Raw genomic sequence first — 27,378 nt, 5'->3', positions numbered from 1 at the left:
ATTTGCATTGCAACTCCAATTCTCCCTCCACCCTTTCCTGCTTCCTCTCCCTCCCTTCCATGGCACTGATCCCAAGGTACTCCTGATTAAACACCCTGCACATTAAACTCCAAATCAGAGTCTTCTTCCCAGACATTCTAACTTGTGCCAGTGTCTAAGGATCATATATTCTTGGGATCAAACAATTATATGCAAAATAGAAAATTTACTCTGAGTTTGTACTTATGTATATTCTGTTCCCATGGGTGGCAATACACAATGTCACCTTAAGGTTGCAAATCATATTTTAAATTTTGGAAGGATCTCTTTAGGGCTTTGAAGTTTTTTATTTTCCTATGACTTAGAACATACGACATGAATCTAAGGCAATTCTAAAACTTTGAAATACTCCATAAGTATCTGGAAAAAGGAGCACCAGTTTGATTGTTGCTGAAAACTTGTTTGGTTGAAAATAAATGTATAACTGTCTTTGAATTTTTAGTTAAGTAATGTGATGAAATTTATCAGGTATTTAGCACCATCTGTGATCAAGAAGTCAAAAAAAAAGAATACAAGACCCAAGTGAGAGAGGCTTCTATACTGGTTGAGAAAATAGGCTTTTGGAATAAAGCAGATCTGGGTTTGAGTTTTGTCTCTACTGTCCACAGTCACTGAACTCTGCACCTCAGCTTCCCCATCTATTAAATGGGGATAATAAACATGTTTATCCTATAGAGATTTTGTGAAGCTTAAATGAGATTATCTACATAAAATATTTATAATGGTAAACACAATAAATGTTATTATTAGCTACTACCTGAGGCAAAGCATATAAATAAAAAAAACATATACACCAAATAGCATGAATACATGAATACTAATGAATACATTTTCAACCATTTGAATCATTGTTTACAGAAAACACATGAACATTTGTTCCTACCTTTAAAAAAAAATTCCAGACATATTTTCCTTATTAGGGAGAAGGTTACTACATTTTCTAATACTGAAAGTGACATCTGAATGAAGACCTCATTAGGCAGTGAGTTGTGTGGTTCTTGGTGGAAGAGCATTTTGAGCAGAAAGAACAGCCAGCGTGAAATTCTGAAAGGATAGCTGGACTGTGTTTGAGGACCAGCCGAGAGGTCTGTGTGGCTAGAGAAGAGTAAGCAGGGTGGTTGAAGTTAGAGAAATAAGAGGGTGGGGCTGGGTGCAATGGCTCACACCTGTAATCCCAGCACTTTGGGAGGCCGAGGCAGGTGGATCACAAGGTCAAGAGATTGAAACCATCCTGGCCAACATGGTGAAACCCTGTCTCTACTAAAAATACAAAAATTAGCTGGGCATGGTGGCACATGCCTGTAATCCCAGCTACTTGGGAGGCTGAGGCAGGAGAATTGCTTGAACCTGGGAGGTGGACATTGCAGTGAATGGAGATTGCACCACTGCACTCCAGCCTGGTGACAGAGTGAGATTCTGTCTCAAAAAAAGAAAAAGAAAGAAGGAAAGCAAGAAAAGAAAGAATAGAGTGGAGCAGGTCTTATAGGGCCTGGTTGGCCATTGTGAAGACTTTGGACTTTACTAAATGACTTGGGAACTCGTTGGGTCTTGAGCTAAGGAGTGACATGGCCCAATTTCTGTATTAAAAGGATAACCCTGACTAGTGTGTTCAGAAGAGAGTAGGGTGGGCAGGGCAGAAAATGAAGGGAGACCGTGGTCAGGAGGCCACTGCAGTATCCCAGGCTGACGGTGAGGGCAGCTTGGACCAACCAAGGCATCACCACCACAGGCACGGAGCATGGTCAGCATCTGCTGTGTTTTGAATCCTGAACTGATAGAAATTGGCAATGTCTGACAGGAACAGATGAGCTGAAGATGCCTCCAAGTTTTCTCTCCTGAACAACTGGAGGAAAATAGTTCTTTTAACTGAGATGGAGAAGACGCAGGGGAGGGGCAGTTTTGGGAAGAAATATGCAGCCTTCGTATTGGGACCTGTTAAGTACGAAATAGCTCTGAAGCATCCAATTGGAAATGTTGAGGTGGCAATGAGATCGAAGAGTCTGGCGTTAGTGAGCAGTCTGGGCTAGAAATATAAATGTGAGAGTTATCAGGCTATCATTGCTATCTAAAACTATGAGACTGGAGGAAAGCATTGAGGGGCTGGATAGAGAAAGAAACAGGAGTGATAGGGCAGAACTTGGAGGCACTCTAGTGTTAAGGGGTTACAGAAGTAACAGCAAAAAGGCCGAGAAGAAGCGGCCAATGAAAGACCAGGAAACCCAGCGATCTGGAAGCCAGGTGAAGGCATGGGAGCAGGCTGAACTGATGACTCATCAGGAGTTTGTTAGGCCAGTGGTCCTCAGAGTATTGACCCAAACCCGCTGCAGCAGCAGCAGCCTCTGGAAACTTATTAGGGACGTGCAGCCTCTCATGCCCACTCCAGAGCTACTGGATCAGAAATGGAAGGTGAGGCCCTTCAGCAGATTCTGATGCACCCTCAGGTTTTAAAACCACTGCCCTCCTCACAAAATTGCCTGCACAAAATTATAAATGGGAGAAAGGAGGAGGAGGAAGAGGAGGGAAGAAGAACTTTACAAGAAGAGAATATTGTTGGAGACCCACTTAGTGCCCAAAGCAAACAGGTTCCTCAGAAGTAACTCCCTCCCCCAACAACCCCCTCCCAGTTTAAAGCCTCCCATTAATCAATCTATCATGGCTCTTTGGAGAGAAGGAATGCCCCCATTTCACCGGACGGAGGGAATGCTGAGCACCAGGCATGCCAGACATTCCACCGGCTAAAAAAAGTGGGGGTGGTATTCCAGGGTTAGCATTGCTGGACCGTAAACGCTGAAACTCCTTAGATATAAAGCTTATTCCACCCAACAGTTTCCAAATTTTCCTCCAGGCTGTCCTTGGAGAATTCCACCCTCTTTCATTCTGGGGAGAAGAAGTTAAAATTAGGGCCAGCCCTGCGGGACTGACATGCCAGATGCAGGGAAGCTGTCCCCAGAAATAAGCGAGTTCCCACCGCCGCTGGGCGGGGCGGGCGCCTCCGGTCCCAACCCAGCGGAGGGACTCCTGGAAGGCCTGCCCCTTCCAAGTGTCTGCAAGGGCTCTGATCCCAAGCTTTAAAATCCTGAGCGAAGGCACTGCGGGCCGATCTCTCCCCTCCCAGCCAGTCGTGGCTGGCCTTTCAAAGTGTGCAGTTGTCTCCTCCCTGCCCAGCCCCATCGTCGCCCAGGACCAGCTGGGCCGCGGTCTGACCTGAGGCTGCTGCTCAGCCCCGCGGCGCTGGCGCTCTCCATTCGGGCACCTTCCAGCGTACCGCTCGGCTCCGAGAGCCGCTCTGCAAAGTTGGGCAGCTCAGAGTGCAAGCTTTGCCTCTCGACTTCTCCCTCCCCGGGTTCCCAGCGCCCCCGCCTCCCACGATCCCTTTCACTAGGAGCAGCCTGTCCCAGCGGGCTGGCAACTTGCACCCCTTCCTAGTCGTCCTCCCCGAAACGCGACCATGCTGTTAATGGGCGTCCTCCTGGCGTTGCAAGGTAAGGCCTGGACCCCGGGACAACCCCGGGGGCGCTCTGACGACTTGCCCTCGCTCCTGCTGCCCCCAGGGGCCCGGCTCACCGTGCTGGGCTGGGCCATCCGAGGGCGCCTCCTGATCCTCCGCAGCCGCTAACTCCCTCCCCTGGCCAAGCCTGGGGTGGGGGTGGGCGTGGGGTCGCTCAGTGGAGGGAGGCGCCCGGGGATGCTAGGGGACAGGTACTGCATCCCTCCCCCGCCCCCTCCCGCTAGTCTTTCCCCCACTTTCACCAGGTAGTCCCCCTGGGGCTCCCCGAGTTGGTGCAAACGCTCCTGGGGGAAGGTCGAACTGAAACTCGCTTTGTGCCCGCAGCCTTGCAGCTCTCCGGTGCCCTCGACCTGCCCGCTGGGTCCTGTGCCTTTGAAGAGAGCACTTGCGGTTTTGACTCCGTGTTGGCCTCTCTGCCGTGGATTTTAAATGAGGAAGGTAAGAAGGCTCGGTGGAGAGGGGCGCGAGGTGAACTTTCTTCCTTAATGGCTTGCTTTTTTTACCCACATGGGTAATGTTATCTTGGAGTTAATTCCCCGGGGCAAGAAAAGTGTGAGTCATGGATCCTCCTTCAAGCCCTCAGCTGTGCTGCAAGGGATGGCCGAGGCAGGCACGGGGTGGGCGGGAGGCCGCCCTTTGCTTACCTGGCCTGTGGGTAGAAGCTTAAAATTTGCGTCTCACCCCAGCACTCCTTAATGGAAGGGAGAAAGGGAGCACAGCTAATGATTGTCCTCCCCTGTGTGCCTCTGTAGGCCAGCAACCTTTCTGGTCCTCAGGAGACATGTCTGTGAGTTGGGAAAAGTTGGATGGGACTAGTTCTCCTTCAGCTTTGCAGAAATGGTTCCACAATTCTGTGATGGGACCTCAGTGCTAAGACATCACGCCCGCCTTGACCCTGACAGTGTTTTTTGCTGCATGATTTCATCCTCACACTCCTGTTTATAATCCTGCCCTGGACAAAAGAAACCAAGTACACTGCCAAATGCCTGGGGTCCCTGTTTCACTGGTGGCCATTGTCTTACTATACACTGTTTGGGTCCCAAGGATACAGTTTAAATGTGGGGTCTTCTGAAGTGTCGTCTTGCCTTTATATGGCTTTTTTTTTTTTTTTTTTTTAAGTGTGGTTCTCAGGACCCAATGGCAGGCGGCACTGGGTGTCCCTTCTTTCCTTTCTCTTTTGTCACCACCAATGAAGCCTGATGCCCACAGACTATTTGGATTGGAAAATAGCCTTCTTTAAAAAACATAGTAGCCTAGATGAAACCAGCTCACCTCCTTCCCCATTCAATTGTCCTCAGGCCCCAGATCCTCCCACCTGGCTCCCTGGGGGAGGATGGAGCCCAGAACCCCTGGTTAGATGTATGAAGTGTCACCACAGCTCACCCTGCCCCAGGCTTCCACTCAGGGTTCTGCATACATTAGCTTCTCTGACTCTCACAGGTAGGTGATGTTGGACCAATTTTACAGAGGAAGGAATCTCAGCCATAGAATATTCAAATGGCTAGTCCATATCACAGTGTCACTGAGTGGCTGAGTGTCTAGTTAGGAAGAAACAGGAAGGAACTGGTTCAGTAGTAATCTCCATCTTTATCCAACAATTGCCAAGTCTTGACTACTACAATTTACTTAGGGGTGGCTGGGAAAAAGCAATTCCTGATTTATTATTCGAGGGATTCCTATCTTGCTGATGGCTTTAGGAAAGTCTCTGTAATCTTGCCACTCACCCTTTCCCTATACTGGCTGTATGGAAGCGTTGTGGGAGATGGCCTTAGAAATGCCGCAAGACTGGCTTTGGAGAGCACTCTTCTCCAGCACGGGGCTTCTCAAACCGCAGCTGCATCAGAATCACCTGGTGGGCTTGTAAGACACAGATTGCTGGGCCCCACTCCCTGAGTGTCTGATTCAGGGGGCCTGAGAATTTCTAACAAGTTCCCAGGTGATGCTGATGATGTTGGTCTCGGGACTACACTGTGAGAACTGCCGACTTCCACAGCCCGTGTACACACACACACAACCTGTGCTGTTGTTGGCTCTGAATAGGGCTGGCACTAGGGTGAAGGAGCTACTTGCAGGACCCGAGAGTGAACAGCTCCTTAAGTCTTGTTCCCTAAGCACTTGGCTTGCCTCATCCTAGTGCTGGCCCTGAGAAAAGGAAATCAAAATCATTCCCTAAGCCAAGAGCCTTAGTCTCTGAGTCCCTGCCTCCGGCCCTCTCTCAGGATGGGGGCCCCCTCACAGCCTGCCTCTGGTCAGTGGGCATGCCACAGCGTGCTGAACACAACTGCTTCCCAGACCCACAGGAAGTCTCTCTGCTGAGTTGGCACCTCTGCCCCAGCACAGCAGTTAAACCGTCCCCCTTCAGAGAAAACAGGAAGATGCTTATAGAAAAAGGTGATTACAGTTTAATAGTATAATGAAGGCACTGTGGCTTTGCTTTCTGCATTCTTTCTAACAGCCACTGTTTTCTGGCTCAGGACTGGGGCTACTGGGTTGGCTGGGGGAAGTTAATTCATTCTCCTCTGAGCACTCCAGGGTGGAGCAGGCAGGTTAGACTCCAGTTATTCCAGCTTCAGTTTTTCAAAGGCCAGAACTTGGACGTAACAGTGTACTCCAGGCTCCAGGGTAGTGAGGTAGGTGTGTGGCAGTTGCTGTGGTTGCCCGCTAAGAAGACATCACTAAGAATTTCCCTTATAAGCCCATTTCTAGGTTGGTAAATTAAAGGTAATAAAATTCTTCCAGGCTGAAATTTGGCAAGCTGTTCACAAGCTTCTCTGCAAATGCACTTCTTGCTGCAGAAACCCTTTGTAACTGGTTCCATTCACCTGCATGTACTGGATCCACCATGGAAAGTAGTGGGTTTCAGAGACTTTTGCCCAGATGCACTTCTTTTTTTTTTTTTTTTTCTTTAAGTTCTGGGATACATATGCAGAACGTGCAGGTTTGTTACACAGGTATAAATGTGACATGGTGGTTTGCTGAACCTATCAACCCGTCATCGAGGTTTTAAACCCCGCATACTTTAGGTATTTGTCCTAATACACTCCCTCCCCTTGCGCCCCACCCTCGACAGGCCCCGGTGTGTGAAGTTCCCCTCCCTGTGTCCATGTGTTCTCATTGTTCAACTCACACTTATGAGTGAGAACATGAGGTGTTTGGTTTTCTGTTCCTGTGTTAGTTTGCTGAGAATGATGGCTTCTAGCTTCATCCATGTCCCTGCAAAGGATATAAACTCACTCTTTTGTATTGCTGCATAGTATTCCATGGTGTATATGTGCTACATTTTCTTTATCCAGTCTATCATTGACGGGCATTTGGGTTGGTTCCAAGTCTTTGCTATTGTAAATAGTGCTGCAATAAACATATGTGCCAGATGCACTTCTTATATGTCCATGGTCAGTAGGTTAATTTATTGTGGAGAGAACAATGCAAAAGGCCAGAGAAGGAAGGTAAGTTGGGACACAAATCTGCAAATTGGGGTTTCATCACAGGAGAATCAAATCTGGAGGTAGTTGGAAAAGTCTCCTTGTCTCTAAATATCCCCTTTGCTGCCTGAAATAGTATCTGAGGTTCATGCCTTTGATTTAGAGTATTAAATCCCTAGATGTCCCTGATTACAGTTCCAGTGTCTCTATTTCATGGCCACTTTAAAATATGCTTTATCTCCACTGGACACAGAATAGGTAAGTTTTGACCAGGCATTGTGTTGGCTTGGGTTATTTATCCCAATGGCAGTTTCCCCCAGGGAACTCCAGGTGTACCAGTACAGGAGATCGGGCACTGAAACCCAGGTTTGTCTACTTTCTCATTTTGCCCATGGTTGTCCTGCTTTCTTGATCTCCCTCTATTCTTTTTATAGAATATTTTAATTTTCCCTAACTTGTCAAGGGAAGTGATACTATGTCAGACTCAAATTTGAACTCACTTCTAAATTTTAAGTTTGAATTGAATCCAGCAAAGAAGGGATCTGTTTTTGTTTGTTTTTTGTTTTGTTTTTTTGAGAAGGAGTCTCACTCTGTTGCCCAGGCTGGAGTCCAGTGGTGTGACCTCGGGTCACTGTAAACTTCGCCTCTCAGGTTCAAGCGATTCTCCTGCCTCAGCCTCTGGAGTAGCTGGGGCATGCACCTGTAGTCCCACCTACTCAGGAGGCATGTGCCACCACCCCAGGCTAATTTTTGTATTTTTAGTAGAGATGGGGTTTCACCATGTTGGCCAGGCTGGTCTTAAACTCCTGACCTTGAGTGATCCACCCGCCTCGGCCTCCCAAAGTACTGGGATTACAGGCATGAGCCACCGCACCCAGCCAGGGATCTGTTTTATCCTGTGAAAATCTTTCTCCATTCATTTATCCTATAAAAAAATCATCTTTATTCACAGCTCAGAGGATCTGGGAACCCCTTTGAGCAGTGTTCCTCAGCTGAAATCAGGGCTGCTTATTCCATTTTCCTGAAGCCAGCTGTGGGGGCAGAGGTCCTTTGCCCTGAGGATTCTTGGAGATCATGCAGTTGGCCTCGCATCCAAACAGGCATGATTCAAAGGAATCATTGAGTGGATTTTGGCTTCATTCTCATTTTTGGACATTGTGGCTTAGCACCTTTAACTGAACTCTGTGAGGAAGTCACTCGAGGAGCTGAGGCAGGGTAAAGCCAAGTCTAGGTGTTGCCGCTTAATTAGGAGTTTGGAACACTCAGCTACCTGGAAGAGGAAGGCAGCTGCAGAAATGTCTCAGGTGAAGAGGAGGTAAAAAGAGAAATTGAAAGCACTTGTTGTAGAGACGACCTACATTGTTTTTCCACAGTAGGAGTCAGGGTTTGAGAAATCGCCTAATACAGAAAAAGGTTGGATGGCTTTTGTACCCAGGAGTGAGTGATAGCATCTGAGGCAGGCAGGTGGGCTACAGGGTTGGGCATCACGAAGAGGTGGGGTGGGGGCATGGTAGAATGTCCCAAAATCATGTGTAAATACATGTGCGTTTGTCTCTCTAACACCCTTTCCTTCACTCAAACTTGTCCCTTCTCTTTTAAGGACACTGTCAGCTCCTCGGCCATCTGCGTTTCAGTTCTGCACTCAGTCATGTGCCAGTTATTATTAACAGTGATGAATCCTGCCTGCTATTTCTTGAGGCTCAGCTAGAGCCACAAATCTGGCAAGGATCCCAGGTTCCTGGGAGAGGAGAGCCAGTCTTCTCCTTCCTGCAGACTACATCTCCTTTCCTGATTTTGGAGGGCTGATTCAGCATCCCACCCTCACATCACGAAGTTCATAAGGCCGGGGACGAGTTATGCTCATCTGCATGGGGCTACTTGGTCCTGCATTATGTCTGCACGTTGTTCTTAGAGCTCTCTAAGCAGAAGTACAATCCGCACATTGTATGGGGGATGGAAATTGGCACAAGTCGGGGATGTTCCTTGACACCCTCTGGGAGAGATGGTTGACTCCAGAAATGTAACCTAGTTATACTTGCAGTGTCACATGCCATTTCCTGCTGCTGCCCTGGCTGTGACTGCTCTCAGGTTGAGCATGGCTGTGCTGTGCTGTGCCTGAGGGCAGCCTAGCTTCTGCCTTGCTTCCTGGGAACCCAGATCCTAGAGCTGGGCCTTGGAGGTCATCCAGTGCAGCCTCCTCATACACAGACCAAGTCAGGGAGCCCTTGGACAGGGCCTCATCTCCTTGGCTCTCCACCAGTTCTTTTTCCTCCAGCACTGGAGGAAACATCCCTGTCTCCACTCTGGGTTCTAAACTCTGAAACTTTTTTGTGTTGGAAACTCTTCATCAGAGAGCTAATTATATTTCAGACATGTGGAAGAACTCAGATTCCAAAGATGCAGTGTTTGGGGCCTACCAAAGCCACAAAACACTACATTTTATGCCATACCATGTAACATGTATTCGCTCTTTCAGATGTATAAGGATCCCACCTGTCTGCAATCTTCAGCATGTAGAAAAGGGCCTGGCACATAGCAGGTGCTCAATATATATTTGTTGAATGAAAGAACCTGTTGAATGAATGTATTAGATCCCGAACATATCCTTAAGCATTTTCCTATGTGCTCCTGGTTCATTCTGCCCCTTCAAAGGTAGTTCCTTATCATGAAGAATGGCTTAAGCCTCGTGGTTAGTATAAGCTCTGGAGCTGGTTAACTTGGATTAGAATCCAGGCTCTGTTCTTTCAAGCTGTGTGGGCTTGGGAAAGTTATTTAACCTCTCTATGTCTCAGTTTCCTTGGCTATAAAATTGAGATAGTAAAAGTACGTATCACATGAGATTGTTGTGAAGACTATATACGTTAATACATTTAACACAGAGTGAGCACTTTATACATGGAAACTGATGTTATTCTTACTATTACTTGATGTGTCTTTAATCAACATCATAAACTTTATAAATAAACATTAGTTTTTCTAACTCAGCTTTCCAAAACAGCTTTTGGGGAGCTAAGGAGAGTGTAGTTTTCTTTTGCTTATAGTTATGCCATCTACTCTTCATTCCAACCAGAGAAAGAACCTTATTTTTCTTATTTGGCTCTAGTTTAAGCACTGGTAAGCCTCATCTCACTTTTGTGTGGCTGAGCAAGGTGTGGATATAAAGTAATAACACTGAGTTTCATACTTAGTATGTAGTCTCTCCCAGCAGATGACACATTTTTCTCTATAAATTATTGGTTGTTGTCAAGAATGCTTTCCTTCCTGCTTCACTATTCTCCCACCCCAGCCTGCTAGTGCCTCAGCATCAATTGGCTCCATTAGTGATGGTGCTGGTGCCTTCTATGATCTCTCATCTCCTAAGTTCTTGGACAAGACCCTAACCCTTGGCCTTCCTGTCAATCAGTCTGGGTGCTTGAATTTTCTTGCCTGACCCCTCCACTTGAGATTTAACCCACCAGGGGTGGTAATATCTGCCTGCTAAGCCTCTACTGGCTTACTGGATGTAAGCTGTGTCTGGGCAGCCTCCTCCTTATGAAGGCCAACACCCCATCTCGTTTCCTCCCTACTCAATTAGGGATTCCTAATTGAGTTTCTTCCCAACTCAAATTAGAGTTGCTGAATGGGAAGTGGCTACCCAAATCCTGGCCTGATCCCTAATAGGACACCTGGAGATTTTTAGGATGTTTCCCTTCCCATAATTGCAGAAGTCAGCTAATATGTGGGGAGGAAAAAAATAATTTTTTTCAGAGGACTTTATGCTTTTGTTGCCATCTTCAAATCTTTTAGCCTATAGTTACCATGTTTTGGTAACTTGTATCTTGGGGTGTAATATTCATTTAAAAATTTGGTTCTTAAAACAACCTCTTTGGTAGATCACCCCAGCATCAGTCTTACTTCTATCTCTTATCAAACAATATTAGGTTTTGAAGAAGTTGAGTGAAATCCATTTATGTTAGTAGAGGTGATGGGTATCCCAATAAGTAGAGCTAACAGGTAGTTAAACTTGTTTTGGGCATCCTTGTTGGTCAACCCTGATTTTCATGTCTAACAACTATCCAAGCACTCTCCTTCAATTTTTCTTATGCTTTTCTTAACCAACTAAATCACATAAATGTAGTTATGCATTCAGGTCTAGGTTCTTGGAGTGTTTGATTACATATCCATCTATTTAATCTATATCTATTTACCTATCTAGATAGATATAGATAGATAGATAGATAGACAGACAGACAGATAGATATGGTTTCACCTGTGCAATGGTTCTCAGCCCTGGCTGGAAATTAAAACAGGTAAAAAAAATTTTTTTTAAACTATATCCAGGTCTTACTCCAAGAGATTCTGATTTATTTGTCCAGAAATGGGACCAGACTTGGCATCATTAAAAAACAACACACACTAACAGACTCCCTATGTGATTCTGATATGTGTCCATGGTGAGGAATGTGTATTGGAATGGCTTTCAACTCCCCAGTTTCTCCAGATGTAAGATAGAAGACATGCCCTCGTCTTAAGTATCTTTTGATGATTAGCAATTACCCACAGGCTAATGTGCAAAATGTCTTGTTTGGCATTCAAGGCTCTTCAGTTTGCTCCAAATTATATTTCTCTTCTTCCTTCCCATTAATCTCTAATGTGCTGTTCATTCAACATGCCCTTTACTTACTTGCTTCTTGTTCTATTTGCAAAGTTCTCTTTACCTGTATAATGCTGCTTTTCTATTCTCCTGTCCCATGCTCATCTATTTAGGTCCCACTTATGCTTTAAGGTCCAGCTTTTTCTTAAAACATTCCACAACTTTTCCAGATGAAAACCCTCCCTTCCCATGGCTCTCTGCACTTTCCACTGTGTAAGTCTTCTTATTGGCATCTCCTGATAAGAGTCCCCACCCTGTCACCTCATCAGACTATTATGTCTCTGAGAACAGGAATCACATCCTCCTTACAATGCCTGATAATATGTGGCATCAACAAACACTTTGCATTTCACCAATCTCTAAAGCCATTGTTGAGATTGATAGAAAAAAAAATAAAAAATCCTTAACATTTTTTTTCCTGTAGTAAAAGAGGTTGTATTTAGTAATCCTTCCTACCATGGGACTTCAAAGAGTTTGAAGGCTTATGTTGTAATTTCCAAATATAACAGCAAAGCAGTATTACAGCTTGTCTCACCAGTACGTGGCCTGTTTCATCCCTAATTTGCCAATGGACAAAAAGCTCTTAGATTATTTACCCATCAGGGCTGCCTAAGTCCCTTGACCCTCTGCCATCACAAACATCCACAATGCAACCTTGAGAGTGGCGCTGCTGGGGCTGAAAAGTATTTTTTGGCAAAGGGTGACCAGACTTTGAACTAGCTATGGAGAGCGGGTGTTTCTGAGGCACTCAGGTGTGAGATGTCCACAGTACCCACCTTGATGGTTAAAAGCACATAAGGATATTTGTCTGCTCTGGGAAGAAGTTCTTATATATGGTTATGACAAATGGAGAAAGCAGAGGATCAGGTTTGCAAGTCAGATCTTCCAGAATATTTGCTTTCTCTACTTTGTGAGAAATTTGCATGTGTTTTATGGGATTCTGAGGCTAAGAATAAGATAATAAAACAAGTGGTATCATTACCATAATTTCATTGCATCATGAATAAATAATATGTTTTACAGAAAAACCTACTGCAGACTATTCATACTGTGAACAAGCATCTAAGTGTCTACTATCCATCAGGTTCTATGTTAGTAGTTGGAGGACATAGTACACGAGTACACAGTCCATAGGGTTCACAATCATGGTCCCTGCCCTTGGTGGCGGCCCTAGGCCAATAGAGGAAACAAAAACCCATAATTGTGGTAGAAGGTAAAAGGAATTGTGTGCTAGTTAAGGCTTTTCATTTGATCAAGCAGTGAAGGAGGTATTGGAAGTTTATCAGTTAGCTCTCAGAATCAACAGGAAGTATAGAGAGCAATATTTGGGCAAGAGTAACACAGAGATGCAAGTTGTAGGCAAGATACTTCTGGAAGAGGCATTTGTGTGCCTTTATCACTGGACATTTGTTACTTCACTGCTGGACCTGCCTGTTCATTCAGTAGCTGTGAGGAGGCTCAATTTGAGGGAGATACAGTTGCCAATGGGGAGGCTAATTAGGAGGCTACCCATGTATCCAAGGAAGAGATTATGAGGGCCTGAATTAGGGCAGCGATGTTAGGTGTGAAAGGCAAGCAGTAAATAAAGCAACTTAAAGGGGATTAAGTTGGCAGGGCTTGAGTACTGATGGATAGGACTAACGAGTCAGAGGAAGAGTGACTCTGAAATTTCTAGTTTGGGCAGCTGTTTGGTTGATGGTGCCAACAGTTGGGAGAGTTCCAAGAGGAAATTCATGCTTAGGGTAGAAAAAGATATGATCAGTTCTGAGCTGCCTGGGACACATCCAAGTGGAGATTTCGAGCAGGACATTGATGTAAGAATCCAAAGGTCAGGTATAGTCTGGGCAGGAGTATGGGAACCTTCAGCAGAAAAGTAGTGGTTAAAATTACGAGCAGAGATGATATCACCCAAGGAGAATGGATAAAGTAATAACAGTAGGAGGCTAAGAAAGATGCCTTGAGCTCACATTTAAGAATTAGGTATAGGAAGGAGATGGGGACATGAAAGAAACAGAAAGAACCGGGCATGTATGAGGAGAATTAGGAAAGTGGAAGATTGTAGAAGCAAAGGAGTTAGGAGTTTCAAAAGGAGGATGTGATCAGTGAGGCCCCATGCAGTAGGGTGGAACAAATGGGAAATGTCAATAGTTGGTAAAGACTTCTCAGCAAAAAAAGTTTAGATGTGAGAAGAAAGGGGTTCAACAATACCTACAAAGAAGCTTTGAGATGAAAGTTTTTATTTTTGTTTTCGTTTTGTTTTGTTTTAGGAAGGGGGGACTTGAGCTTGTTTCTATAGTAAGGGGAAGGGACCAGCAAAGAAAGAAGATTGAAAAGAGGCGGGCTTCCTTGCTACCTCTGGATTAGATCCAAGTTCCACTTTGATGATTCAGAAACCCTAAGAGCCTGGGAATTCCTTTGTTCCATATAATTCCAAGTACCCTCCACTGAGTGGCTTTTGGGCACTGGAGTGTCGACTTCAAATGTGTGAAATTTTATTTCTACTGTAAATACAGGGGAGGTAGGAGCTTGGGCTGAATCTGTGGTAATTATTATGTGCCCTGGAACTTACTCATTGAAAAACAAAAACAAGGCCAGGCATAGTAGCTCATCCCTGTAATCCCAGCATTTTGGGAGGCTGAGGTGGGGGACTTTAAGGCCAGGAGTTCAAGACCACTCCTGGAGACTTAGCTAGACGCTGTCTCTTTAAAAAAACAAAACAACACAAAAACAAGTCTTTTATAAGCTGCAGGAGAATGTTTTAGGTCTATGGGAATGTTACTGTATAATATATTCTATTTCTGTTATAGAAGTAGTTCCCAGTGAGAAGTGCACAGCGAAACTTAATGAGATAGTCATGCAGTAGCTTCCTATGCAGCCCGGGTCTGTGATCTATAGGTAGCATTTAATAGTGCCTGACAAGCACATTTACTTTCATCATCTTTAACTTTCACAACAATCTTGAAGGTGGTTATTATCAGCATTTTACAGATGAGAAAGTGTGAGACACAGAGAGATTAGGATAACGTGCCCAAAGCAACTCAGTTGGAGAGTGGGAGAGTGGGGATATCAAGCCAAGCTCACCTGGCTTGAACTTCACGTGGTCCTAATTCACTTGGAGTTGGATGATGCTTTTGTTCTTCCAGAGGTCAACACCAAGGAAGTCAGACTTGCAAGTTTTACGCTTCTCTGCAGAAGGTGGGGAACCTCTGCCCCCATCATCAGTGTTGATGATGTCCCAACATTACAACTCCTTCCCTGAGTTCTAGGCCCCAACTACAACTAGTGTGTATCCCGGGCAGTGGTGAGCCTTTGGAAGGCATCAAGCAGAGATAGGGAAATGTAGTTTTTACTAATTGCTTTTCCATAACAGATTAGAGTTTGCTCTTGGAACCATTTGAAGGATTCTCTTCTCAATCCTCAGCATAATCTTGGAAGAGAACTTCAGGGAAATTTTACAGCTTGACCTAAAATACTTTGGCAGTCTTAAGGAGTATTCCTAAACTTCAAGTTCATCTATTCCTACTGTGAAAGAATTAAAAGAGTACACAAATAAATGTGCTTTTGCAAGCTGGTTGCCCTTCTAGGTAAGAATTTTGGTACTTCTTCATTCTATTACTCTTAACAGAATCGCAATGTTTCTATACAGTCCTGTGATATGTAACTTTGCTAGATGCTTAGAGAAATTTCCATTCCTTATTTGAAAAACTTTTGCCTCACTGCCAAGGAGAGCTGAAGTGTTATTTGGGGCTATGCTTATAAAGAGGATGACTTTAAAATGCTTTTGCTTCAGTGAGTAGCTGACTCCTTCGTTTACCAATATTTTATGACCAAAACAATCTAATCCCAAACTACAACTCAGCAAGTTTTCTAAGTGTCTGCAGATTTCTTCTATTTCTTTGACTTTATTAAAAGTGAATAATAGGGTAGACTGTTGGAGAATTTTCTTTTGAAGTATGTTTTGATCCTATATTAGCCAACTTTAAAGTATAAGCTTTATGGAAAGAAACTCTGGTTTTCCATTACAAATCCTGAAAATTAGCAACAGCCATCTGAAATCCCACTGTTGTTTCTAAAAATCTTTTTTCTTTTTCATAAATTCTGGTGAGAAAAATGTGAGTTAAACTTTAATATCTTTATTGTCAACTTATGTTGTCAATATAAAATAGTTAAAACTACTTATACATGGTTCTGTACTGAATATTGTATAATACAAGATAAGTGATGTTGGGGACAACACATCTGAAAATGCATTGTATTGGCACGAGGTGTGATTCATTTTCTCTTGGGCTTGTGGACTAGGACTTATAGTACTTGCTTTAAAGCAGGGGTCCCAACCCCCAGGCCACAGATCGGTACCAGTCTACTAGAAGCCCAGCCACACAGCAGGAGGTGAGCAGCAGGCAGGCAAGCGAGGCTTCATCTGTATTTACAGCCACTCCCCATCACTTGCATTACCGAGCATCCACTTGCATTACTGAGCTCCACCTCCTACTAGATCAGCAGCAGCATTAGATGCTCACAGGAATGGGAACCCTACGTAATTTGCGCATGTAAGGGATCTAGGTTGCGTGCTCCTTATGAGAATCTAATGCCTGATGATCTGTCACTGCCTCCCATCACCCCTAGATGCAACTTTCTAGTTGCAGAAAAACAAGCTCAGGGCACCCACTGATTCTACATTATGGTGAGTTGTATAATCATTATATTATATATTGCAATGAATAATAATCGAAATAAAGTGCACAGTAAATGTAATGTGCTTGAATCATCCTGAAAGCATCCTCCCACCCCCTGGTTTGTGGGAAAATTGTCTCCCACAAACCAGTCCCTGGTGCCAAAAAGTTTGGGGACTGTTGCTTTAAAGAGTATTGAATTCAAAAGAAAATTCTGCTGTCAGAAATCAAACCCAGGTTTTTACACCATCCCCTATTAAAGAACATATCAATAATTACCAATGATGTCTTAATTTCTGTCATGATCAAGTTTGATCCAAGTAGCCCTCTTGCCTACCAAGTATGCTATTATGCAGCTTTTGAGAGAGGATGAGGGTGACCTGTGTGTGTAACAGCTGAAAGCAGACAGCTCAGTTGCCTCAGAATATTCCTCAAGCCTCTTGTCTCTCCACAAACTCAGCTACTCACAATAAAAACTGCTAGAAGATGAAAAGGGTACAAAATGGTTTATATTTTTAATTAACCTCTTTAATTTGTCAAGATGGTTATTAGGAAGTCATTTGTACTTTGGGGACCATATTCCTGTCATAAAATAAGTTTGGACACATTTATGAGCAATCTCTTGCTGAGCACAATATTAGCCTAGTAGTCTAAGAATTCTTAGAAAATTAATTGGTCTTGGAAAAATAGATAATATTTGCCATTATTTCCATCCTAATGTGCAGTGAATCACAGACATGCACAAAAGGCATGGGATTTTAGACTCAAGTGATTTAAAGACTTTTCCTTGGAGACATTGACAAAGGAAAAAGCCTGGAGAGAGACCTTCTGAGATTTCATTTCATTCTCCTTTAAGTTTCCATCACAAACCACCAGGTGTGCTGCAGAAGGACTTGCCATCCTGGTACCCTCAGCTGGGAGCTAAGGGTGATGCCTGGCATGTTTTATTTCAGTATTTGAAAGTAGATACCTTGATAATCATTTAAAAATTTTTATCCTTAGATTTCATTTGAGTTGCTAAAAATAAGCTCAAAGACCAAAGTGACATTTGCAAGCATTTACAGAGCACTGAGTGGGCATGTTGGCATTGAACTTGAAGATTCAATAGGAATATGAATAATGACAATTATTTTATTGAACAATTATTGAGCAATTATCATCAAACACTGTGCTGAGTGCATGACATGCATCATCTCACTTAATTCTTATAATCCCCCCATGAAGAAGATGCTCTTTACAGATGAAGAAATTGGGATTTAGAATTTTTCTTAACATTCCCAAAGTCATAGAGCAAGTCATTGGTGGAGCCTGGATTTTAACCTAGGTTTATCTCCGAAGACTAAGAACATAACCATTCTGCTTTGCCACCTCTTTGTTTACATCTTCTCTTGACATGGGGTTTCAAAGTGTCCTTATGATAGAAATAATAATAGTTATAAAAATAGATAACCCATATGGAGTGATTTCTTTTGGGTATATATTGTTCTCAGTATTTTATATTATTAATTAGTTTAACTGTCCCAAGGGCCTGGTAAGGGTGGGTCCTTTTTTATCCCCATTTTATGGTTGAGACAGGTGAGGCAGACAGAAGCGTGCAGGTCTTCAAGATCCTAGGCAGCAGGGCTATATTTTGTAACAGATTTCCTGGCTTCTGCCTGCCTTCTGTGAGGGATACAGCAATTGCAACATTCATTTATTTTCTGCTGCACTTTGAGGCAAGAAACTTTTCTACTTGAGTTCTGATGTGAGTGACTAAGAGAAGCATGTAAAAACATTAGTTCTCCTAGATTCTCCCATACACAGGGAGAATTGAATTTGTATTTGAGGAAATGAATTCTAACTTGGGAAAATTTGAAATCCATCATTTTCTTTAGAAATGGCACAGGGCCCTGGAACAACAAGAATTTTCTGCTTGGTTCCAAGTTCCAAATGAGATTAACTTGAGAACTCCTATGAGAGTCTCACACTCAGAGGATCCCCATGACTGACCTACATTCTCTGGACAAATTCCAGTGGAACTATGTTTCTTGATCATCTTGATGGGCTTGTTTTGAAAATGAGTGAAGTATCCTTATACAAAGAAAATGAAAATGTAATATTTGCCTGCTTGGGTTATGCAAAAAGGCATATGAACTCAAACGGGTAGGGAGGTGAAGCAGGAAACACCACAGAAGCCTGAGAAGAGGGAAAATCCTTCAACCGTGGGATAAAGGCAGAGGGGTGAGATCAGTCTTCTGTCTTTCCATCCTGTAGTGGGCAATGTCTCTTGACCCGTGGCATACGACCATGCATCTCTCATTTAATTCTTACAACCCAGTGAGGAAGATACTCTTTACAGATGAAGAAACTAGGGTTTAGATAGTTTGTTTTAACATTTCCAAAGTTCATTCTATGGGACATGAACATGTGCATTCGGAAGCCATAGGAGAATAATGGCCTGTGTTCTATTATCCTTCTTGTTAAGCTCTTCTTTCATGACCCCCTCCCCTCTTTCCTCCTCCTGCTGGCTCTTGGTTCTTTATGACTTGCTTTCCCAAGCCTGGAACAAGTTCTTTCCTCATTCATTCAGGTAATCTAGTGCCATTATCACAAAACCAATGCCATGTTCCACAGTTCAAAGACAGTTTCAATAAAGTACAGGTAGAGAGAAAGCTTCTGCCACAACATTCAGTTCTTTTTGGCCTCAATCCTTGAAAATAGATTTCTTCATCGTTTTTTCCAGAGACAGTGTAATGGCTGATGGCTATGTTAGGATCTATTAGAGGCTAAGGGGCTGAGATCAAAGGCCATGTTCTTGTGAAGCCTACACTGCCACACCCAAATACCCAATTCATGAGCTCCCTTGACTGGAGGCTCAGTACAGTTGATTCACTGATGAATTAAGTAGGTAAGGGTGCGCACTAGTGCCATTTCCTATGCATGTCTGGAACCCTCTTCCTTCAGACCTTCACACAACATTCTCTGTCTCTTCATTCGAGCCTTGGTTGAAATGTTAGCTTCTTTCCTGAGCTAAGATCAACCTTAAGTTCAACCTTCCTCACGGTCACCTGATTGTAATTCTCTCACTAGCACATTGGCTATCTGATATTTTTCTTGTGGATTTAATTATTTGTTCATTGTCTATTAACTCTGCTGAACTCTAAGCTTTGTGTTTATTGTCTATCAGCCCTGTTAATCTCTAAGCAAAGAATCCCTCTCACTTGTGTCACCAGATTCTCCTGTGCCCAACACAGTGTTTGGCACTGGAGAGACACTCAGAAAATGTTTGACAAATGGATGAATGAATCTTAGTCCCTGTGGCAATTCAGCCTTAGCAATCTATGAAGGCTGGCACCTTGTCAGGCTTTTTTAAATGAAAAGAAATACCAGATGAGCTCGAGCATCATGGAGACTTCCTGCATAAGTGATGTGCTTCCCTCAGGGATGTATCTAGACAGAAGCAGTCAATAGAAAAGATGAATTTTTCAGTTATGCTTTCATCCTGCTGTTGTGGCACCCCCAACTGTCCTTGTCTGCTGGTTCAAATGAGTGTTCCACTGGGAAAACAGATTTATTTCCCAGAAACGGGATAGCATTTTCTTCTTTTGACAAATCTAGAAAGCAATTCCTGCAGCAAAGAAAAGATATATAACATGCAGATACTAAATTCCAAGACACTGCCCAGTCATGACTAAGAGGGTGTCTGTGTGTGTGTGTGTGTGTGTGTGTGTGTGTGTGTGTGTGTGTCTGTCTGTCTGTCTGTGTCAGAGAGAGAGAGAGAGAAATCCTTAACTTTTCTGTGTCTAGGTCTTCCCAGTCCCAGATGTTGAATTGGTTGAATGAATTGTTTAAACAATTGTCTTAATTCTCTTCCCTTCTCCTAAGATAAGCCACTGATACCTGGAACCCATCATGGTACTCAGACTCCAGGTAACATGGAAAACACTCTCTCTCATCATCATGGATTTTTCTTTTAGGATCCCAAATGACACAGAACTCAGTGTGGAGCTCCCAAAGCAGTTTGGAAAAAGAAAGCCAATGAATGGATGTGAGTGGCTGGCCCTAATTTTCATGCATCCTTATGCAAATGCACAGTGTATTGCATTTCTATACCTGCCTCTCTATGAAGGTGTGGGATAGCCAGTATTACAACCAACAATTTAGATCTGTGTTCCCCAGGCCCACTTAAATAGAACCACAGCTACCAATTACTGCCATTTATCATGGGCCCCTACAATTTTTGTACACTTTACCTTGGTTCACACAACCACCCTCTGAGGTGAGTGACATTCCTTCTAGTTCACAAATGAGGAAGCATTAGTCTCTGGTGGTTAAATGGTGTCTGCCTGACATCACACAGCTAGAAGTCGCAGGGCTGGGGCAGGAAGTCTTGTCATAAGTGTCTATCCTGCCTCCCAAAGCACTGTCATTATTTTCAGATCCCTCTTAAAGTACTTATCACTCTTTCACTGTATTGGTATTCTTTCAAAACATATCTTTCCCCTCCTATTAGGCTCTAGAGGTTGGCATCAATATCTCTTCCTTCTCTTCGTCCCCTGTAGGGTCTTAGTGAAATGCTCTGCACATAACAAGCCAGGAACTGGACTAAGTTGGGGAAAATGAGGCATTCTCTTTGGGTGCAAAATTTAAGATGGTGCCAAAAATCAAATGATCAAGATAAATAATATTTTAATGCACTATTTAAAGATTCAAAATTAATGCAAAAATTCCATGATGAGCAAAATAACAAAATTTTAAATGAAGACAGAGATGGCTTCTGATCCTGCAGTTGGCTCACCCCAGTCCCAGTCCTGTAAGAAGCTCTGAAAACTTGTCGAATGTATAGGTTGTAGAATTGGTGTTTGGCTCTCGTGAGCTAAACATGATTAAGTATCCAGTGAAATGCTGCCATTCAGAACTCATGGATGAATCAGGTGGACTAAAACCCTTGGCCTTTCCTGTTGTCCATCTGACCATGAAGATGTTGATTCAGCTGTAATGGGATTCAGCTGTAATGGTCACGCCCAAGCCTTGAAGAATGGCCAGAGTCCAGCTTCCCTACGAGCCTTAGCAGCAGTCTACCCAATAGGGAGAGTTTTCTTAACGGAAGTTTAAATTAAAAACTGCCATTGGTTGTCTAAGATTTTGAAATTTCTATGCTTGCTGTTTCATTTTGTCATTTTTCCTCTTTTCTGATTTTTTTAATTTCAAAAAAGCAGAGTAGTTGTTTTGGAAGGATACACTTGGATACACTGATATATACACATGATATGTATACACACACACACACACACACACACACTATACCTTTATATATTTATCTATGTCTCCTCTCCCATTCCCAGCCCTCTACCAGGGCTAGGGAGACAATAGGAGCTCAGTAAATATTTTTGAGTTATTAATTGAAGGGTTGTAAGAGATGAGCTGTAGGAAAAAGAATCGTTTTTTAGGTTTGAGCATACTAAATCTATATCTAAGTCACCACCATAATTTATAGCTAACAAAAAGCTTTATGCCAAACAAAAAGATCAGATCAGCAGGTCTAATTTGCTTCCATTTAAACCCATTTTTCCATGCTGTTTTCATGGTTTGTATTTGGGACACTACTTAGCCAGATGAGGGAATCTGTAAGTGAAATGGACTTGCACTGTTGTTCCCAATAACATTTAGTAAAACAGAAATCCTGGGTCCAAGTGTACATTGGGCAGCTTCTCCTCTCAGTAAACAGGCTCAGCAGAACAAATCAACACTTTCATGGGAACTTTAGTCTCTCTCTGAAGACATTTCTCCCCAGAGTCAACAGAATTAAAATATAGAAAACAAGCTTCAAGTCCACAAACTGTCAGACTGACCAGAAGCTGAAAGTTAGAGACAAGAAAAGCCCTCAGTGGTGTAACAGCCAGGAACTGGGCAGCACAGTTTTTCTTCTTTCCTGTAAATGTGGCCTTCTTAACTGGAGTACCAGGGTTGGAGCTCTGGGTCTGGCTGTTGAAGAGAAGGAGCTATTTCCATCAGAATAAATTCTTCTCCTGCCTAGGTGTACTCTATGTAAACAGGCACAATCTACAAAATCTTAGCAGTTTTCAGCAAAAATGGATTTTTTTATTCATTCAACAAATATCTGCTGAGCATCTTCAGATGCCAGGTGATGGGAACTCAACAGAGAGCAAAATAATAATATCTGTCTCACATGGAACACGGGTTATGGTGAGGGGAACTTAAATGACTAGGCATAATTCCAGCACTTTGGGAGGCTGAGGTGGGCAGATCACTTGAGGTCAGGAGTTTGAGACCAGCCTGGCCAACATGGAGAAACCCCACCTGTACTATAAATACAAAAAGCAGCCAGCTGTGATGGCAGGCGCCTGTAGTCCCGGCTACTTGGGAGACTGAGACAGGAGAATCACTTGAGCCTGGGAGGTGGAGGCTGCAGAGCAGAGATCACGCCACTGCACTTCAGCCTGGGCAACAGAGTGAGACTCTGTCTCAAAAGAAAAAAAAAAAAAAATAGGCAAACAACAGTATGATGTGCCCAGTGGTATAAGTTTTGTAGAGATGGAGAGAAATATGACAGCAAAAGGGTAGCTGTTTTGGCTCAGGTGGGCAGGAAAAGACTCTCTAAAGAGGAAAGTGCTGAGCAGAGGCCTGAATGAGAGACGGAGTGAGCATAGTTCGTGATGTGCTTGTCCTTGTTCATCTTTGTAGTGCCTCATCCAATACTGGGCGCATAGTAGATGCTTGGGAAATATGTATTTAATAAGTAAATAAAAGAAAAATATAAGAACGTTATTTACTACTGTATTTCAGAACTGAGTATTTAGATAGCCATCTTTTGAAAATAATGTTAATTTATAATTTAATATATCTTCATTTACCATTAGATGTTAAAAGATAAAACAAGAAAGTGATAATAGTATTATTAAGAGTTATCACTGGAACCTACTTTGTGCCATACACTTGCTAGGCACCTTATTTTAATTATTTATAATCTGTTGCACAGATTACAAGCCTGTAATTAGGTATCATTATTATCATTCCCATTTTACAGATAAGAAACTTAGGGCTCAAATAAGCTGCATGAAGTGTATGTTTCTAAATATTGCATCTGGCATTTGTACCCAAGTGGGCTTCATTCCAAAGCCTGTTCTCTTTTCGATGTGCCACTGATTAAATGGAAGCCACCTGAAAAAATAAAAGTTTACTGAAAAAGGAATAAGCGTTCTTTTTTTTTTAAAAAAGAAGTGTATGAAGAATAAATCAAATGTGATTCTCACATCTCTATTGACAATAAGAAAACCTTTTCTTTACAAAAATGATGTATATATATAATAATTTTAAAACAATATAAGGACATATGAATTTAAAAAAAAATTTTTTTCCATAGGTTATTGGGGAACAGATGGCGTTTGGTTACATGAGTAAGTTCTTTACTGGTGATTTATGAGATTTTGGTGCCCCATCACCCAAGCAGTGTACACTGCACCCAATTTGTGGTCTTTTATCCCTCACCCCCTTTCCACCTGAGTCCCCAAAGTCCATTGTATCATTCTTATGCCTGTGCATCCTTATAGCTTAGCTCCCACATATAAGTGAGAATATACAATGTTTAGTTTTCCATTCCTTCACCAGACATATGAATTAAAATTTTAAAACTCCCTTCTTTTCCTCCAAATCCCAATCCCACTCTCTATAAGGAACCACTACAACCAATTTCTTGTGTAATTTCTGAAACTGTGTTTGCACTTGGAGACAAAGAGAAGGTGTGTGTGTGTGTGTGTGAGTGTGTGTGTGTGAGTGTTTGTAATCCATCTTTAGGAAACAGCTTTTACAGATAATTTTCTGTTTCCATCCATACCACGTGCCTCAAACTTCCTAAATAGCAAAAATTTTACTGCATAACACAGCCAAATGAGGAACTAAAGAATGTGTATGCTGGAAGGTACTCCAAAGGCCTCTGGGCAGAACCCTCCAGTTGTCTAATGAGGAAACTGAGGTCCCAGAGAGTCAAATGACTTGTGTAAGGTAACACAATCAGTCCAGAGAGCAGCCAGCAGCCAGTCAGTAAGAAATCTGGGTTAGTAGTTTGTCTATATAACCTCATGCTGCAAAGCAAAACAAAGCAAAATAAAATCAAGAATATGCCAAGCCATTGTAACTTGAGTGGAAACAACATTCAAGAGCTTCATGTGAATTAATATTTAGGGGAAATAATCTTAGCTCCATCTGTCTATATGAAATATAATGAAAGAATCAGTAAAACCTCCCTCTGTCAAAATCACACAGGAAACATACTAGAGAAACAACTAACAGGGATTACGAGCTACTTATCCAAAAACCATGTGTACACTTGAAGGCAAGTGTAAAATAGAACCTTATTATTGAAAACTCATTTTGCCTTTGAAAACGTGTTTTATGGAACATTCTAGTACATTCAACTTCTCCATATTGATAGGATTTACTATTTATGTTGCACAAAATGTCACGGATTAAAATAAAATATATTCCAGCTTAAGAATCCCTCTTTCTGTCCAGAAAATCAAGAGTTTTGATGACTACTAATCTATCCATATGTAAATATTTGGGTAGTTTAAAATAGTATTTTAGTCTGTTTTAAATGGCTTTGCTTTAGGAGATGCCTAAAGCACATTTCTATTCCAGTGGCTTTGAAAAATCCTAATTAGAAAAATGATGTAATTTTCATCTAAGAGAATAAACTGTGTCTCATCCAAGCAGGAGTCAAAGCCCCACCTCCTTTTTTTTTTAATACATGGAGGCCCCTGAAAGTTAGAATAAGGCAGAAAAACCATGTAAAATTATGATGTTGCATTTTGGTAGAAAACGTGTACTTCACTCCAATCCCTGGCCTGGTCATTGGGTTGAGACACTGAGTGGAGTACACTGTGTTTCTACCAAAACTATTTCACAATTTCACTTGTTATTTTTGTAACAATTACCAAAGCTCATGATTCTTACATTACATAGCCCTAATGAACATTTTCCCATTGTGTTTTCACCCTCCAATTCCTTGCATGTTTGCAGAAGTTTTAGTGGATGCCAAATGTTGTTCTTGAGCAAGTTTGTTTATTTAGTCATTTTTCCTTTCAAGAGAATCTATTGATACTCACAGTATTTCAGATCATAATGTAGGGCCTGGGATATAGTAGTGAATGAAACAAAGTTCTGACTCTCATGAAACTTATATTCTGGTAAGGGGAAACATGACATCCACAAACACATAAATAATCATATATGGTATCGTATCCTATGAAAAATTAGGGTAAGACGATAGGTATGAAAGAAGATTGGGGCAGTTCAGAAAGACCTCTGTCACAGCTCAGCAGAGACCCAAGGGAAATGGGGCAGCCAGACATGCAACTCTCCAGGATCCAAGTGCTCCAGGCAGAGGGGAAAGCAAGGGCAAAATCCCTGAGGAAAGGGGGTGCTTGGTGAATATGAAGAACTGTCAAGAAACCAGTGTGCCTGGAACAGAGTGAATGGGAGCAAGACAGAGTGGTAGTAAATGAAGCAAGAGGTAGCCAGGTCAGAGCACTTAGGGACTAACAGGATTTACCTGAATAAGTGGGAACTGGGTGACTTTGAGAAGAGGAAGGTCATGTCTCTTTTCCTTTTGGAAGAATTTCGCAGGCTGGTGTAGGTAGTATACTGTGCATGGGTGAAGGAGAAGTAGGGGGGCAGCTAGAGGTTACAGTTCAGACAAGAGATCATAGTGGCTTAGGAAGGGTTACTGCAGGGCCATGGTGTATGATGGTACAGGTTGTTCACTACCGAAAGGCATCTGGCTTTTCTCATCAAGCCAGGGGTTGTGCCAGCCAAAAGGAAAAGCTATCTTTTTCTAATTGGCATCCCAGAGTGGGGGTTTTTCTACAATTCATCTGTCTTTTGCTAAATTGCATGCTGGTGCTAAAAGTATGTACTAGCAATGGTGCTGGTGGGTCACAGTAGAGACAAGTGGGAAATGGTCTTATTAAGGGCATATTTGAAGAATAAATCCAATGAGATTTGCCAATAAAGTGACACATAAACAACTCAATTAATAAATTAATGAATTAAGTTCATCAATATCTGGGATCTCTGTCACTCCTCCTTGTTGCAGATGGGTTCCCTAGAAGCAAGCCCCAAGGAGATTAGCAAGCAGGAAGTTTATGAGAGGGTGCTCCTGGGATCAACACCTGAGGAAGAGAAAGGGAAGAATCAGGACTGGACAGAGGGAGAAATTGTGCGGCAATGCAACCTCAGTGAAGGCCCCAGCCTACTTCATGGATGTTCTGGCTGTGGGATGACTCTTCTGTGTTTTTCCAAGTAGGGGAAAGAGGGTTAAACCCTGTATCTAGTATCCAGAAAAAGGCGTGTGATCTTGGTTGTACCAGCTATTTTCACTGAAGGCATTCCCCAGAGAGGGCTGACCAGGGCAGGGCTGCTTTCCAGTGGCTGTCCCACCATCTGGAGTAATAAGCCCTTCAGTCCTGAAGAGGGATCTGCAGCACAGCATCTCCATGTCCCATGGAGGGACACTCCCTGTCCCTCAACTGTGGCATAGATATTGTCAGGATACTCTTTTCTGCTTGCTCGGATACAGCTTCCAGTAGATTTCCAGGCAGCTACCAACAATCCCATCAAATGGCTGTGCAGTGGAACTCATTTGCCTTACACATTTTAGGAAAAAGGTTGCCCATATCCCTACCTTCAGCAAACTTATCAAGTTCAGGACAAAAAGTGTACAGTGAGCAAAAAGTAATCGATTCCAAGCTCTTTCATCTGAAAAGGAGCTCAGGTGATCCTAGGGGCCAGTCATTGGCTGGTATGATCTTACATGAGTTTATAATCTACGGATAGGATCTTTCAGTTTGGTGATATAAGTGGGAGATGCAGCTCTTTTGGATAATTTAAGAAAATCACACTGTTTATGAGGAAAACATCTCTTAGACACTCTTTCTAGGTGCAATAGGCCTGCCTGCCGGTATGGCCCACCAGTGTGGTGTTGTCATGACAAAAACTCCTCACTGAGTCACTAGATCAGACAAGCAGACCTCAGTGTGCCACCTTGGGCAGCCCCATGCAGGTCTGAATGTGCTGAGCCATGTGATCTTATACAAGGATTTATCT

The 27,378-nt window shown here is 42.8% G+C and overlaps 1 protein-coding gene across 3 annotated transcripts in view; it reads left to right on the top strand.

Moving 5' to 3' along the window:
- The first annotated feature begins 3,136 nt into the window (after window positions 1-3,136).
- Window positions 3,137-27,378, top strand: part of MAMDC2 (MAM domain containing 2) — a 180,399-nt gene continuing 156,157 nt past the window's right edge. For all 3 annotated transcript variants that reach the window (XM_055272309.2, XM_055272311.2, XM_055272312.2), the window contains exons 1-2: window positions 3,137-3,521; window positions 3,872-3,985. In XM_055272309.2, coding sequence (XP_055128284.1) covers window positions 3,488-3,521; window positions 3,872-3,985 — 148 coding nt within the window. In that variant the 5' untranslated portion in view covers window positions 3,137-3,487. The remainder of the gene's footprint in view (window positions 3,522-3,871; window positions 3,986-27,378) is intronic.

The sequence above is a fragment of the Symphalangus syndactylus genome, chromosome 3, assembly GCF_028878055.3.
Source record: "Symphalangus syndactylus isolate Jambi chromosome 3, NHGRI_mSymSyn1-v2.1_pri, whole genome shotgun sequence".
In the NCBI taxonomy this organism is placed as follows: domain Eukaryota; kingdom Metazoa; phylum Chordata; class Mammalia; order Primates; family Hylobatidae; genus Symphalangus; species Symphalangus syndactylus.
This window is presented reverse-complemented; position numbering and strand designations above follow the sequence as displayed.